Here is a 16,052-nt window from a genome sequence, read left to right on the forward strand (position 1 = left end):
TTTTGATTCTTTACTGAATATCTTTAATTTTCACAACTTCATCCACAAGAGTGCTAAGCTATGGCATAAAACCTTCCCTGCAATAACACAAATGTATCCTGAAAATTTGAATTTTTTTCAGTTTGTTCTTGCATGATGCTGTTGCAAACAGACTAGCTTTTGTATTTATATATAACATATTAAATATTATGTTTGTATGTATCATAAATTAAAAAAAATTGATAAAACAATTTTTTCATACTAAAATTTAAATTTTTTATTACTATACAACTTTTTTATATACATATGCTTATTATATAAAGAAACTTAATTCATTAACATACAGTAATATGCTACACTTTTTAAGTTATTAACAACCTTTAACGTTTATAATTTTAACTCTTTTTTTACTTGTAAATATTCATTGACATCATCTCTAGAACCAAGAAATATTGGAGAACGCTGATGAATACTGCTGGGAATTATATCAAGAACAGGAATTTCACCATCTACCGCAGATCCACCTGCTTCTGTAATTATGTATGCCATCGGGTTGCATTCATATAATAATCTCAGCTGAAAAAAGTTATACAAGGTTTTCTTATTTTTAAAAGTCAACAAAAAAATATTTTTTTATTATACTATCTTTAGTATAACAAACTAGGATCTTTAAAGTTTTGCTATTTTGGAAAAATAAAATTATCCATTACACATTGCACACATTCTCATTAATGAATAAATAAGCTGAAAAAACAATCATATAACCATTCACTTTTCCCAGTTAAGACATCAATTATGTATTTAAAATAGGTTTTTAGAAATCATAATCATAATTGTCATAGGCTGTCTGTTATGAGACATTATGTCAACTGTGTGTTGCTGAGAGAGCATTCTAAGAAACAAGAGTAAAGTGGTTACTCCCAACACCTTCTTCACTGAGCTGAATTTACCATACTGCAAGCCAACACCAACAATGCTGATATGCAGTCCTACAAGGGACAACTTTACATTATTTACATACCACACGGAGTGGTTGTGTAGCAAACACGGGAAAGTTTAGAAAGATTTTGAAACTTATTCCTTGTGAATCTTAAAAAAAGTTAATATTCCAAAAAATAAGTTGCTATAAGTTATCACGTCTCACATTTATCGTTAATAACCATTAAACAAGATTATACTTAAAGTATTCCCTGAAGAAAAGGCTCTTCCCACACAGATTAAGGAAGTGCTCCATAATTTCTCTGGATCCTCTCTTTGAATATGGGATTCATTAAAGCATGAAGTTTTTGTAAAGATTTCTATTTGAAGAGAGTTTCTAAATTATATGCGCCAGCAACTGAGGTTGCACCTTTTAATGCAACTGCAGGTATCTTAATCCAAACATATGAATATTTGTTTTTAGCCTTCAAAACATCTAATTATTTTAAAGAAACGCTTTTCTTCTGTGATGAGGCTTCCTAACCAAAGAATCTTTACTGCCAAAATGATCGCATTCTTAAAGTACTTGTAAAACGGAGAAGCAACATTACTTGAACTTCTCTCAATGTTAGACCAATAATTTTTTCAGACTAGTTTGACAATGCTTCACAAATTTCTCAAGATGCCTTGTTAATTTATCAGAATCCTACAGTAATATTGTTGGTTTCATAATTTTAAATATGTTTTAAAGTACTTTTGAAAAAATTAGGACAAGTTTTCTTCTAATAATTTATAGAGTTCCTTCCCACTTTCTTTTACATCATATTTTATACCTTGGTTAACCATTTTCATGGTTTCCCTCAATAGATTTGAATGGTTTTATCAGATAAAAAGTTAAAATTAGGATAAAGTTATCAAAATTACTGGTACTGGGAGCTAATATCCAAAGAGAAAGACCAATTAAATTTTAAACAAGCGATTACAAAATTTATATTACATTAGAATCATTAGAAGTGTGCTTTCTAATTATTTTAAATATAGTTCTAGCTGCATCTTTAGTCTGTAATTCAGAAATAAAGCAGATTGATCAAAAAGACTTTAATAATACTTTTACATTATCAGACAATAATATATATTATCACTGTATGTTAGGTGACACCTTTATAATCTTGGCGAGTCTTCAAAAACTTATTAAGAAACCTTGTGACTCAAGGCCAAGAAATCTTTAATTACATCACCGACATCTAATAAAGTTACCAAAGCTAACAAAATGTTTAGACATGATTTCTTCAATTATTTTTTTCAGCAAAAAATTTCAATAGATCACCGTCAAAAGTACAATACACCACTATAAATACTGAGTATTTTTTTGTTTATTTACTGCAGTATGAAGGATGTTTGGAATGTTCTCAGCTTGACACAGAGGTTGCGCTAGTATGACCAAATGACTAAGATATTTGTCAAGTAAGAGCTTTTATATGGGATGCTGCAAAATCTTAGGTGCATATGTTAAACTGCTTGTTTATGGCGATTGAGTAAAGCAAACAAGTTTTGACATTTTCTGTAAAATAGATAAAATTTAAGTTCGAGTGTTGTAAAGTTGTTTGTTTTAAAGGGCTTAACCTCAATGGACATAACAAATAGAGTTAGATTCACCTTTGTATTTCATGGTTAAAATGTAACTGCTGAATTTAAATATGAATCGTACATCCATTCAAAATGATGATTGGTCAGTATGACAGAATATCAGCTGCTGAAATTATGCGAGCTTGCTAACACTACAAACATCTCGATAGACTGTGTTTACTACATTTTACATAATGTTTTGAGTATAAAAAAGCTTTTTCTTTGACTGATGTCATTTTATAACTGTCAACCAAACACCTTCTACTGAACCCGTCTCAAGAGTGTTTTGAATTATTTAATTTAGTTCATCTAGCTCCATGCTTTTACCTTTCAACATTTAACCCGCTATGAAACTCTACTTACCCCCCCCCCCCCACAAACCTATATGAAACTTTGTAGCTGTACTGACAGAATGATTTTGTGTTTATTATGAATAAAAAATTGAAAATCCCACCAACTGTGAGCTACAATTGGTCATATGTTTTCTGAATGCTCAAGTTATTTGTGTTGTGGAAATTGATGTCAAATTGTTGGCATATATGGTGACAGTGTAATGAATGAAGGAAATGGTGTCATTTAGTTTCGGCAGGGAGAATATCTGTTCAAAACAAGCAATGCTCAGGATGCCTTACTCTCATTTCTGAACAGCTGAAAGGGCAGATTGACAGATATGTTAAAGAGAACCGATGTTTCATGTTAGGCAAACTTAGTGATAAATTTTCTGTATGTTCACAGTCTCTCTTACTTGAAATTGTGACTGTTCACCTAAATTACTGTAAAATTTGTCATCGATAGGTCTCAAGAATGTTGACAGACAACCAAAAATATGCATGTCTGCTGCTCTGTCATTCCTGGAGTAGTACCATAGAGATGGTGGTGAAATTCTGGATCTCATAGTGACTAGTGATGAAACTTGGGTTTCGCACTACACACAAGCTTAAAACATAATCGCTTCAGTGGCATCATTCTCGAGCTAAAAACATTCAAAAAAATATTTTCAAAATGCAAAGCTATGGCCACAGTTTTTTGAGATTGCCATGCATAAGTTTATGCCTCGTGGAGAAGCAATTAATGCTCTTATTTAAAAATGTATCAGTCCAAAAAAGGTTTTTACCCCTATCTGTTTATGGGATTTTGAATAAGACAACAAAGGATCTTAGTTACCTGAGGGGCATTAAAAATTGTGAAAAAATTTACCTACCTTTGAATAAAATTGTGATACACAGAACCCATAAGGTTCATTCATATATACTTGCTGCCCCCCCCCCTGCCCGTGATAGAGATAAATGTTATCAATGTGCCATATTCAGAAATCATTGTGCCAAATTTCATCCAGATTGGTCCGTTAGGCTGGAGATGTCAAGCCAAAGACAGGATAACATATATGTACATCCTTCGGGAATTTTTCAAGCGTCAATACTGTATTTTGGTTAGAAGAATCATGAAACATAAAGAGCTGCAGAAACCCTGACGTGCAAAATTTGATTCGATTAGCATACTTTCCCTTACACAGCATAATGTTTAGGTATACAAGGGCAAAGTAAAAAATAGGTTTCAGTTTTGTTATTTAATGCAAATTAACAATCCAACAAGATAAAGAGATTTAAATAAAAAGTTGTTCAATACTAATTCAAACTGATAAACAATTTTACATTGTACAGTGATACCTGACGGTAAGATTTAATAGATAATTATTTACCTGCTAAATTAAGCATATAATAAAACATTAAAACAAATTTACTTTTTAATTAGGTTTTTACAAAACAGTTAGAGAGAACTAATATGGACAACTGTTTCTTTCCCCCTGCGTCCATCCATACATAAAACATTATCAACAGCCAACATTATCAACATTACTAACCAGATGTGTCTTAATGAACTAGAAGTATTTTAATATCAACACCTCACCTTTCCACTAGGAGAATCTGTAGTTGCGGGATACATAAATATTCCTCCATACTTCAATGTTCTATGGACATCTGCCACCATTGAACCAACATATCTTGCACCATATGGTTTACCATACTGTAAAAAAACTTTTCTATGAAAAAGGTGTTAATTTAAATTAAAGTTCTAATAATATTTATTTTTTTATAAAATTAACATTGACAATTATATAAAATTTACCAGTAGTTTTAATTGCTTATTTGACAACAAACCTACTAGCTGTATGACACTTTTATACCGGGTATCATTTGAAAAGTTATCATATTTATTATTCAACCGCTATCAGTCCTATCATATTTCTGTTTGCAGGCATGTATACCATTCTCAGTGGAAACTTTTAAAACTATTTTCAAAGGGGTAGAATCCACCCTTCCACTACACCACCCCAACTCAAAAATCTTAAATGATAATAGTAACACTTGATTACATTACTTGTTAACCCAAAAAAAAATAATGAATTTTGGTGAAAAATAAAAATTCACCCACCCTTCGCTCAGTAGGTGCAAAAAATCAGTTCGGGTAGTACTTTTTTAAATTTCAATCCAACAAAAATAACTATAAAATTATGTGATATAACTTCTTAAACCGTTTGAAATAATCATAATCTACAGATTAAAACTTTGAAAATTATTTTTAAAAATCCAACACAAAATTTCACCCTTAAATGTTTTCTAGATTTTCAAGGGTTGAAAACGTGGTTTATTAAATGAGACAATGTAGCTTGTGATACCACATTGGAAACCTCTTTGAATGACAAGTAACATGGTACAAATAAAATAAAAATTGGTTCACTGGTATTGAAGTTATGATTATAATAGAGTTTTTTAAATTAAATTAATATTTTTTTTAGTTTGTGTTGGGATACAGCATTACTGAATTAATACAGTGTTACTGTATTTTAATGTAGTGAAAAAAAGAACCATAAGAAACCCCAGTTTTACAGAATATTTTACAAATTGAGCTCTGAGAATTTGCTACATTTCAACCATACCTAATAATCTGAAAGCTTTTGCACTGCAAGTTTCTTATTCATGATGGATCCAGTTTCTTGAATTTTTTACAAGTTTTACAATGTAAGAGTGTGAAACATTTTTATTTAGATGCTGTTCATTAAACGCTTGGGCAGTTCTTCTAGCACATTTATTTTGTTTGACATATGTAAAAATTATTTCATTCCTTTCTTCCAGATAGGAAGTCATTTTAGCGAGACAAATTTTAAAAACAATTAAAGGTCAAAAGGTAGAACAACACAAACCTAATGACAATTTTAACTAAAGAATACAATTTAAATAAAATATGACGATGAATTAAATACAATAAATACTTTTTGCCACTAATTACATGTAATATGAAAGAAAACAATTTGCAAAACTTTACTATAGAACTAATATTTCAATAATTGGCAGAAAATTATAAGCTGTTATAATGGGATCTTAAGCTTTTTAAAATTGTAGAGTGCAGCAGCAAACATTTGAATTCAAAATCTCCAAGTGTTAACTGAATAAAATTTGTTTGTTTGTTTTTTAATAATCAAAACTTTTCTTAATGATGGTATTAATAATCATTATTCATTAGAATTTAAGCATTAAGTATTTTTTTTATTAAAAATTATTCATTTATGAATTTATTTTTATTTAATTATTAAGTTTATCTGGTAATCAATTTTTTAACAAGTTACCAGCAAAAAAAGTAGGTACCATATTATTGGTTTTTCATATGTTTAAGTGATGTTATAATGCAGTGTTTATCGGTACGTGTTTTTCGATACTGGAGAAACCTAAAACCCATATATTTAAAAAGAACAAAAGATTTCAGACCTAATGCTTTGGGTCACTATTACTGTATCCCAACATAACCTAAAAAAAAATCGTATAATCTAAAAAAAACATTTTTAACCATAGCTTCAGTACCAGTGAACTAATTTTTATTTTATTTGTACCAAATTACTTGTCATTCAAAGAGCCTTCCAGTGTAGTACCACAACTATATTGTCTCATTTAAAAAAATAAGTTTTCAACACTGGAAAATTTAGAAAACATTTAAGAACAAAATTTTGTTTGTAATTTAAAAAAATAATTTTCACATTCCACAGATTATGATTATGATTTAAGAAGTTATATTACGTAATTTTATATTTATTTTTGTTGGACTGAAATTAAAAAAAAAAATTACTACCCCAAATGGTTTTTCGCACTTAACGAGCAAAGGGGTGAGTGTATTTTATTTATTTTTTCACCAAAATTCATTATATTTTCAGATGTAATTAAATGTTACATTTGCCATTTAAGACTTTTGAGTTGGGGTAGGTGTAGCTGAGAGGGAGGGTTCCTTTTAAAAATAATTTTGAAAAACTTCTCCCCAGAGAATTGTATACATACCTGCAAACAAAAATACATTGGGAATGATAGCTGTTGAATAATAAATTCAGTAACTTTTCAAATCATCACCCAGTATAATTGTTTTGTTTAATATAATTTAAAGGCTTTAAAATAGTTATCTCTTCTGCATTCATGACTCGTAACATAACAAGTGAGGATAATGTTAAATCAAAATTCTTTAATAATTTCTTGTTAAGACAAACTGAACCTCTTAACATTGCAGTTCTTATAGATCTAGAACGTATCACGGAATCATTTTATAAACTAAAAGAAAACAAAGTAAGGATAAAATCCAATGATTGAAATCATATAAGTTGAGCAGCATTCAGCACAATTTTCATTAGGCGATAGAACTTTTTTATTAGGTGATAGGTAATAGTACTTGTCCACCAAATACCATATATGAGGTGTAGCCTTATTATAGTGGACATACTTTTTTACAATGAACAAGTTTCCATATGGTTATTTAAAATGATAATCTTTTCACATTTAAAAATAACATGCATAATAAAGCAACCCTGTACAATCTTCATATGAAATTACCTTATTACTACTATATCTTTATTCACTATTTATTGATTTGCTTGAGACATATAAAACAAAATCCTACAGATACATTCCTTGTAATTCTTAATAAAATTCATATGTGTATAATAATTAAAAATTATTACCAAAAGCAAAGAAAGAATCATATACAACTAATACTATAGAATGTTAAATGAACAAGGTGCTACTCAGAAGTTCCCAAAATTTGTATTGCATTTTATTACATTTAGTTGTAATACAACTAAATGTCATTAATAGCATTATAATAAATTCTTCAAGCGTTAGTATGTCTAGTAAATTTGATTTAAACAGATTGTTTATTGTTGGCAGGTAGTTCTCCACTGTCACGTTTGCCTGTGATTATAATTTTACAATGACCAAGAAATAGCGCATCAGCATCGACTTCATGAAAGAAGTGCTGGGTTAGGTGTCTGAGCTCCAGAGGACACTACTTTGAAGGTAACAGTGGCAATTAAGATCCATCCACGTATGATGCATTCATTTCAGGAACTTTCAAGTAGCAACTTATAATTTGATCAACCACCATTTAGTGTCAAGTTTTAATTAATAATGTATTCTGGCCAGGCGGAGCTAGAATATAACATTATCAAAACATACTCAACATCCCAAAAAAAAATCTGCTATATATATCCTTAGGCATTCTTAAAACTCATTCAAAAATATTTCCAGCTGCTCAGTAGTAATATACTTACTTAAATATTTTTCAGAAGCTTTAATTTCAACAAAGATATACTTATATAAAATTAATAGATACAGATAAATTTTTATTTATTAAAATAAATGTATGTACGTATTTGTTGAAATATTAATTACCTTAGGATCTTTTTTACGTTGCACATATTCTACGACTGACTTATCCCAGACTGAAGCATAACCTTCATTGATACTGTAAATTTTACCTTTTGCTGGAATCTTTATATTAGGATCTGTTAGTACAAATTCACCAATTGCCTAAAAAAATAAAATTAAATAATAAACGAATCAGCATTTATGTTAACCCCAAAAAAATGGAAAGTAATATATGAATTAACAAGTTAATTTAAAAAAAAAAAAAATTAAAATCAGCCACTGCTAGGACAGATATTTTTAAGTTTAAAAGGAATAAGTAATATTTATGTATGAACACATACTGAACTGTACTTTCTTCTACTTACAAAAATTTGTTAATAATAAAATAGAATATTCCTAATTTTTTATAATTGTGCAAATTAATGGAAACACTTTTAAATTTTAACAAATTTTATTTATATGAATTTACACTACAACGTTTTCTAATATGGAAGATATGTTCGCCTTTATACTTCGTCACATCCTTCACTCTTTTTGACATAGATTGAAATTGTTTTAAACGTAGATATTTAATTTTTTCACTGCAAAATCGTAGATGAATTGCACTGTTAATAATTTTCCCCTTTGTTATGTAATCAAGCTTCCTCATTTCCCTCTTGTACGTGGCCCATAAATTCTCGGAAGAGTTGAATTTGGCTGAGTTTCCTTGCCGGTCTAACCAACAGATATTATTGTAATTCATGAACGTTTTCGCTGCTTTTGAAGATTTATAGAGAACGAGGGCTTGCTAGAATATTCAATTCTTGCTCTCTACAAAATCAGAACTCTGTTTTTCAGATCACTATATAATTTTTTTGGCATTCATAATTTCTTGAACAAGAATAAAACAATGAAATTCTTCAACAGAAAAACATCTACAAAACATTTTTTTTTAACCAGATGTTTCACCGACTGAACAATGTGTTGTTTGATAGAAATAGAATCTCAATTTATCAATAGTTAGGGTATATTCCTTCTGTGACAAACCTGACCTTTAACCCTGCTCAGTGCTCCTGCTAAAACGTACATAACTAGTACACTTATGACGTCACTTCTATGTCGTCAGCTACGACGTCACACTAAACGGCACTGGTACCGCGATAAAAACGGAAGATCGCAACGAACCGCTTTATGGCGGGTGATAAATTGCAGCGAATATCCAATACCTTTGATAAGCTGGAATCCCAACCGATGCGAACGCGTATACATTTGACGGCTGGAGGAACTTTGTCGCGGTATTCCATGCGCCGCGATAAAAGCGAAAGAGCGGAAGGGAGCGTTTTATGGTAGGTGGTAAATTGCGACGGCCGTATGGTCGGATCGCGAGGTTTTACGATGGTTGGTACAATTAAAACATAGGGCTAAACGATTTAATTTCCGATTAGTCAAGATTCGGTCGATCGAGAGTGTACTCGATGCGTTAAACAGTTAGCGCTCGACCTGCTGATACATACGCCGTTTGAATCGTGAAAATCGGATGAGCGGATACCGAGATATTACGACAGAACCCCATCGCACCCCTTCCCAATTTCCGAATGGCGCCCCACCGGCACCATTGGGAGGGGATGGGATAGTCAAGGACGTTGAAAAAATTTCTCAGAGCGCTGGGACCTACCATTTTCGAGATATTTGCTATTTTCGTCCGAAAATTCGGATCCGGTTACAAAGTATTAAATTTTCCCAAAACTTCGATCGCTGCTGTACGGAATTTTTAATAGCAACTGTGTATCTACTATATATCTCGCTTCTTTATAAAACTAGTAGCGTGTTATGTTTAACTACTGTTTAATATTTTAGTAAGAAGCAATTCTGTTTATTATTCCAACATTTTTTTGTAATAACTTCTGTATATAATACTATATATACTTCACTTATAAAACTAATAGTGTGTTATCATTTAGCTTCAGTTAGTTGTTATACTATGTTTTGGTAAAATTATGTATTTCAAACGTGTGCGAATTTTAGAACCTGCAATCCTGCTACGACATAGTTGTTATCACTTTAAGTTGAAATTTCATACCACGCTACTATTATATTTTATGTGCAATTTTTTTTTTGACACAAATTTCATAAACTGATTAAATAAATACATACTATAATCTAATTATTGTTAATAGCACTACCAATAATCATGTATTAAAATATAAGAAATAAACCATTAGATCAGTCAGTTGAATGGGAACTGAATAACAGGAAGATTGCTGTATATTCAAAAAATAATTATTTTTCTGAGTACACACCATTAATAATCTTGAGTTAGCAAACTTTAATAAAAAAAATGTTAGTTTAAGTCTCATTTCAAAAGTAGGAAAATAAAATGTTTTTCTCTAGTGAATTATGTAATTATTAGTATTGAACCTTTAAAAAAAAAATCAACTCGGTACCTCAATTAATTATTACGACACTTATATTGTGTAACTTTAAAACATGTTATACTGCTCTAATGTAATCTACATTATGAACAAAATAATAGCTTCTCGTATGAAGTTTTAAATTTTGTAATAGGTAGAAAATTCTGGTTTTACAGTTTGTATTAATCAGCTGGTGATATAATTACCATTCAATTGTTCAGTTCATTTTTTTGTCCGCATTGAGAAAAAAGAATGGTATTTTAAGTAGAGAAATTAAAAATGAGTTTTAACGTTTCAGTATTAGTGGAAAAGTAACAAACTGCTGCCAGTCCATGAAGGATTCCATAAAAAAAATTTCTACTTTATACTAGCAACATAAAAATTTGTGTAAGCCGAGTGTAAAATCTGAAAATACTGGAGGCGTTGGAGATACTCCATAATCGGATAGGCTTAGAACTGGTGTGAATTTAGAAAAAAATACTTGTTATGGAGATATTAGTAAAAAATTCTCGTTAAAATTGTTAGCAAGATAGAATTGTTGTTATATAGATAGACTACATGAATTACCATTAAAAAAACCAGTATATAAAAGAGTTTTTATACTATTTTTCAAATAGCAGAAAATAACAGGTATAAAAAACAAATGATCAGACAAATGAATAAATATTGAAATAAAAGAAATGAAATTAAAATAGCAAACTATAAAGAAACCTTTAAATGGAATAAATTTACATTTACAGGAAAAAAATTACCTGATTAAATAATTCTTTAGTAAATATAATATAAAAAATGGCTATAAATATAAATAATACACTAAAAAGTATTTCTAATAATAATATAGAAGAAAAAAGTATTTATAACAGTAATGGTATATATAAAATAAAATGTAAATGCAATGCAACAACAACATACAATGGACAAACAGGAAGAAAATTAAAATTAAGATAACACACGAACTCTTTTAAAAATCAAAAGCAAGATTATAATTATGCAACGCATTTAATAAAAGAAGGATATACCCCGATGAGAATTGAAGAATCAATGAAATTAATTCACAATTGTATTACAGAAAGAAAAATTGACATTTTAGAAAATTTAGAAATCTTTAAAAAGTAACAATAAAACTATCATAAATGAACAGATCAACAATCAAGCAGATGTCCTTTTCAAGAACTTCAGTTTACTGAAAACAGGAAATAGATAAATAAAATTAAAATCAAATATAACAGTTAATAACAAATAAACAATAAGAAGACCAGATAAGGCATGACATCAAATAAAGGGAAGAGACTGAATGTTATGTAAATACTAACAGAAATTTAAAAGTACCAATACAATAAGTTACAACAATTGAGTTATTCCAAAACATATCAACATCTAATAAAAGAATGAACCTTTGAAAGGTAAATAATACTCAATACATAGAAATAATACCACAAACAATACCCAGAAATCATAGCATTCTTAGCAGAAAATATAATAACAATAATATTGTTAATAACATTTTTGGGAAAAATGTTTTTTTGAAAATTAAATTGGTAGAAGGTAAGAGTAAATAAGGGCAGAGGATTATTCTTTGAACACTTCCCCTGATATGTATTAAACATGCAATAATAAAAAACTTTTATTGTTTGCTTATTAGTTATTTGGAAAAATGACTTTTAGCCCACCTGATATATTACAATAATCTATGATTAAATATTTAAATGATTCTAAGATAATTACAGGATCCAACATGAAACCATGTACACCACTTCCTCGGCCAAGTGCTAAAACCATCATTGTGGCACTTCCATAAAGAGCGTAACCGGCTGCCACCAGTTTATTTCCTGGCTGAAGAACATCATCAATACTAGCACGTTTATCACCAGCATCTTGCTTCCTAAAACAAAACAAAAGAACCAACTCGTTTCAAAATTCCAATGAACACGATTAATTTAATATTTCTAAATTATGGTAAACTTAATAGATTGGATCTCTACTTGAAATAACTTCTAAAGATAATATTTATTATCTCAGGCATCAAAAAGTGTGAATATTTGTGAAAAAAGTACTACTTGTATATATATGTTAGTCATTAATCATTAAATATTCTGTGATAGTGGACAAGAATATCTTGTATATCTTAAAGTGGACAAGACTAATTGCTGAACAGTAATTTGGCTCACAGCCTGTTTTGTAAGTATAAATTTTAATAATTCAGACCATGTAACATACTTTTATCATTTCATTTCAAACCTGCAATCAAAATAATACTACAATTACTTCTTTGGTGCATAAAGTGTGTTCAAAAAAATTAGCAAACTATTGCAATAACACAGAGCAAATTCCAACAAGTAATGCTAATAATTAGCAAATTTAAAAGGCCAAAACACTACTTGACTTATTTTTCATGTTACTCTTGTTTATGTCAAATTTATAACAAAGTGAAAATGAAAGACCTTGAAGAACAACATGTTTGTGTTAAATTTTACATCATAGTCATCTAAAATGCTTCTGCAAGCAACTGGGGAAAATTGTCATTTGTGGAATTTGCATTGGTGGCATCCTGACTGAGGTATTCAATACTGAAGGATACCTGTTGTTGAAGTTTGAAGATGAGTTCTGGTAAAGCCCCTAGAGGCTACGTACAGAGGGGGTGGAGTGGTGAACTTAACCGCCATGGAGAGTGTCTTCCCTTCAGGGTCAATACTTCATCATCAAGAGTTCAGCTCGCAACTCTGGCCAGTGTGGATGTGTTTATGGATCTTCTAATTAGTTATTTTTTGTTTAGTAGGTTATTAGTTATTTAGACTCTTGTTTTATTTGTTTACTGTTAGGTGTTTATAGTTTATGTTAGTTATTAGTTTTCATTGTGTTTTGTCTTACTTTTAGTTTACTTTTGTTTGTTCTAATCAGAATGACCTAGGATGTCTTGGTTATTTTGGATTTCGTTAGTTATATTTTTAGGGTTGTTTTTATAGTTTTGTAGTAATTTATCGGTTTCTTTTGTTGTTTGTTACGTTATAGGTTTTGTTTTTTATAAATATATATTTTATTATAGCTGATTTTGTTATTACCTTTTCGTTTATGCTACAATACAGAAAGATTTGTTTAATGCGGTTTGTAGCGGTTGCTACACACCGCCTAACAACGCGGTGGCCATGTTGCCATTTTGATTAGCTGAGTGTTTTGTTTACTTTTCTTAGGCAATTGGCTGATAGGTTTGTTTCCATTTCTTGTGATTGGTAGATCTTTGTTTAGTTGTTTATATTTAATATGAGTAGAATTTCCGAATCTTTTTAAGGTGGTATTCCGAGCTGGCCACAAAGAATCTAATGTGATGCATTGTGTAGTTGAATACGAGAAGCAATTGCGAACAAAATTCCTAGAAACCGGGAGATCGTGTGTAGACTATCAGTCATGTAAAATTAAAGATTATTCGAATGTCAGTCGATGTTTTTGATGTCAGGGCCATGGTGTGCGAGGAGAAGAAACTTTGTTCATTTTGTGGCAAGGACGGGCATCTGACAAAGAATTGTCAGGTTAGGAAGGGCGATGGTCCTGCCAATAAACTGCTCTGGAGCCCTGAAGAAGGCGAATCACGATTGCCGTTCCGAGAAATGTCCCGCGTTCAAACGTGCGCGGGAACTTTTGAGCGGCAGAATTGATATGTAAGCGGTTAGTAGGGTTAAATGTTTTCCTGGCTTTCGAGTATTCGTTTCGTTTGTTGATTTATGCTTTGTGTTTTGTTAGTTAATTTTTCAGTTTTATTTTTACGAATTATGTTATTTTGATTGTATGATAGGTTTAATTATTCAGCGATATTTGTAATTCTGTTTCGCTTATGTTTTAGGGTTATGATAAGTGATTTTAATGATAGGTGTTAGTGCTGTTGTTTACTCTTGCTTTGGTTAGTTTAATTACGCGTTTGCTGTTTTATTGAAAGTTTTTGTGTTATTTAATTGTGTTTATTAGCGTTTGTTTATGTTTATGACCGTTCACACTTTTGTTGTATAGATTTCTAATGTTCTTTACTCCTGTTTAGGTTAGTTTAATGTTTTGTTGTAAGTTTTTAGTTATTTTGTTAGTTTTTAAGATATTTTTTTACTTTTCTTTGTGTTTAATAGCATTTGTTTATGTTTATGACTGTCCACAGTTCTTGTTTCTCCTTTGTGATTTATTAGGTTTTGTTTATTTAGATTAATAGGTTTATTTTCCAGGATAGTTTTATTTTGTTTTTTTGTGTTCTTGAGACATTATTTTGGTTTGCTATTATATTCAGTTAGTGTTTTGTATTATGGAAAGTTTAGTTTTTATTTGTATATTCTTTTTATTTACTTTGTTTTTTTTATTTTATGGGTGTTGGATGCCTGAGTTGTGTGCTAAATGCATCCCTAACACTGAGTAGGATAGTGGTCAGCTCAGTCGGATGGTCCTGTTTAAAATTATTTATGATTCTAGGAACCAAGCTAGGCACGGTGGCATCTTGACAGCGGCCGGATGGATATGTCTAGGCCATCAAGATGACCTTTGGTAAAGCCCCTAGGAGCTAGAAAGTAGGTACGGTCAGATCCACTTCCTCATCATCCTTGAAATGGAGAAGACACGACACTGTCCAAGGGTTGTCCACAGAGCAGTATGTTAAGTCAATTTTTGTGGGTGGTGGAGTTTGATTAACTTCTGCGGCTGAGGTAGCCCAGCGGGTGTCGCATCATGGCTTACGCTGATGATGGGCTCCTGCTGATTGAAGGAGATTCATTGTGGGGGGCTGAATTCCAAGTCACTCAAGCTTGCAGGATATTCAAGCTATAGGGTCATCAACACAAGATGACATTTAGCTCGGAAAAAACCACGATGATGCTTCTCAAAGACCGTTTGGGTGTGAGACGCTGAGTCTGCATATTGATGTCAGGCCAACGTATTAGATATGTTTAGTTTCAAAAGTACCTCAGGGTGTTTTTTGATGAGAAATTGCAGTTTAAGAAGCACCTTCAATACAATGTGGGAAACGCCTGTAATGCCTACTTCAGAATTTGATGTGTGGTCAATCTTGATTGGGGTCTTAATTTTAAGACTATGAGTATAAGGGCATCTGCAAGGCAATTATGCTTTATGCGGCGCCTGTTTGGGTACATAAGCTAAAATTTAAAAGCTATCAGGATATTTTGTTCGGGCTCAATGCCTTACATTGCTAATAGTAACAAGTGGTTTCTGTACAATTTCTTGGGAGGCGATCTCAGTGATCGCCAGTGTGAAACCCATAGACTTGATTGGTATTATGTTGCTTCTTAGCAACATAACAGTCAGGTGAATTGGCTTTTGAGAAAATATAGGACATAGAACAGTGTGGTGTCGCCCTGTGGCAGGTCAGATGCATGATCTTTTCCTTAATGTTGTCGATTTGCAGGACCTCTTGGGTACACCCAAACAAGTATGTGACACAGTTTCTTTCAGGGCATGGCACTTTTTGGGACAG

General features: G+C 31.0%; 1 protein-coding gene across 1 annotated transcript in view; it reads right to left on the bottom strand.

Annotated features, from left to right (window-relative positions):
• Window positions 1-230: 230 nt before the first annotated feature.
• Window positions 231-16,052, bottom strand: part of fbp (fructose-1,6-bisphosphatase) — a 36,769-nt gene continuing 20,947 nt past the window's right edge. The window contains exons 4-7 of the mRNA XM_075369025.1: window positions 12,320-12,476; window positions 8,229-8,366; window positions 4,432-4,548; window positions 231-555 (exon numbers count right to left, since the gene is read on the bottom strand). Of these exons, the coding sequence (XP_075225140.1) occupies window positions 367-555; window positions 4,432-4,548; window positions 8,229-8,366; window positions 12,320-12,476 (601 nt within the window). The 3' untranslated portion in view covers window positions 231-366. The remainder of the gene's footprint in view (window positions 556-4,431; window positions 4,549-8,228; window positions 8,367-12,319; window positions 12,477-16,052) is intronic.

The sequence above is a fragment of the Lycorma delicatula genome, chromosome 6 (genome assembly GCF_047948215.1).
Source record: "Lycorma delicatula isolate Av1 chromosome 6, ASM4794821v1, whole genome shotgun sequence".
In the NCBI taxonomy this organism is placed as follows: Eukaryota; Metazoa; Arthropoda; class Insecta; order Hemiptera; family Fulgoridae; genus Lycorma; species Lycorma delicatula.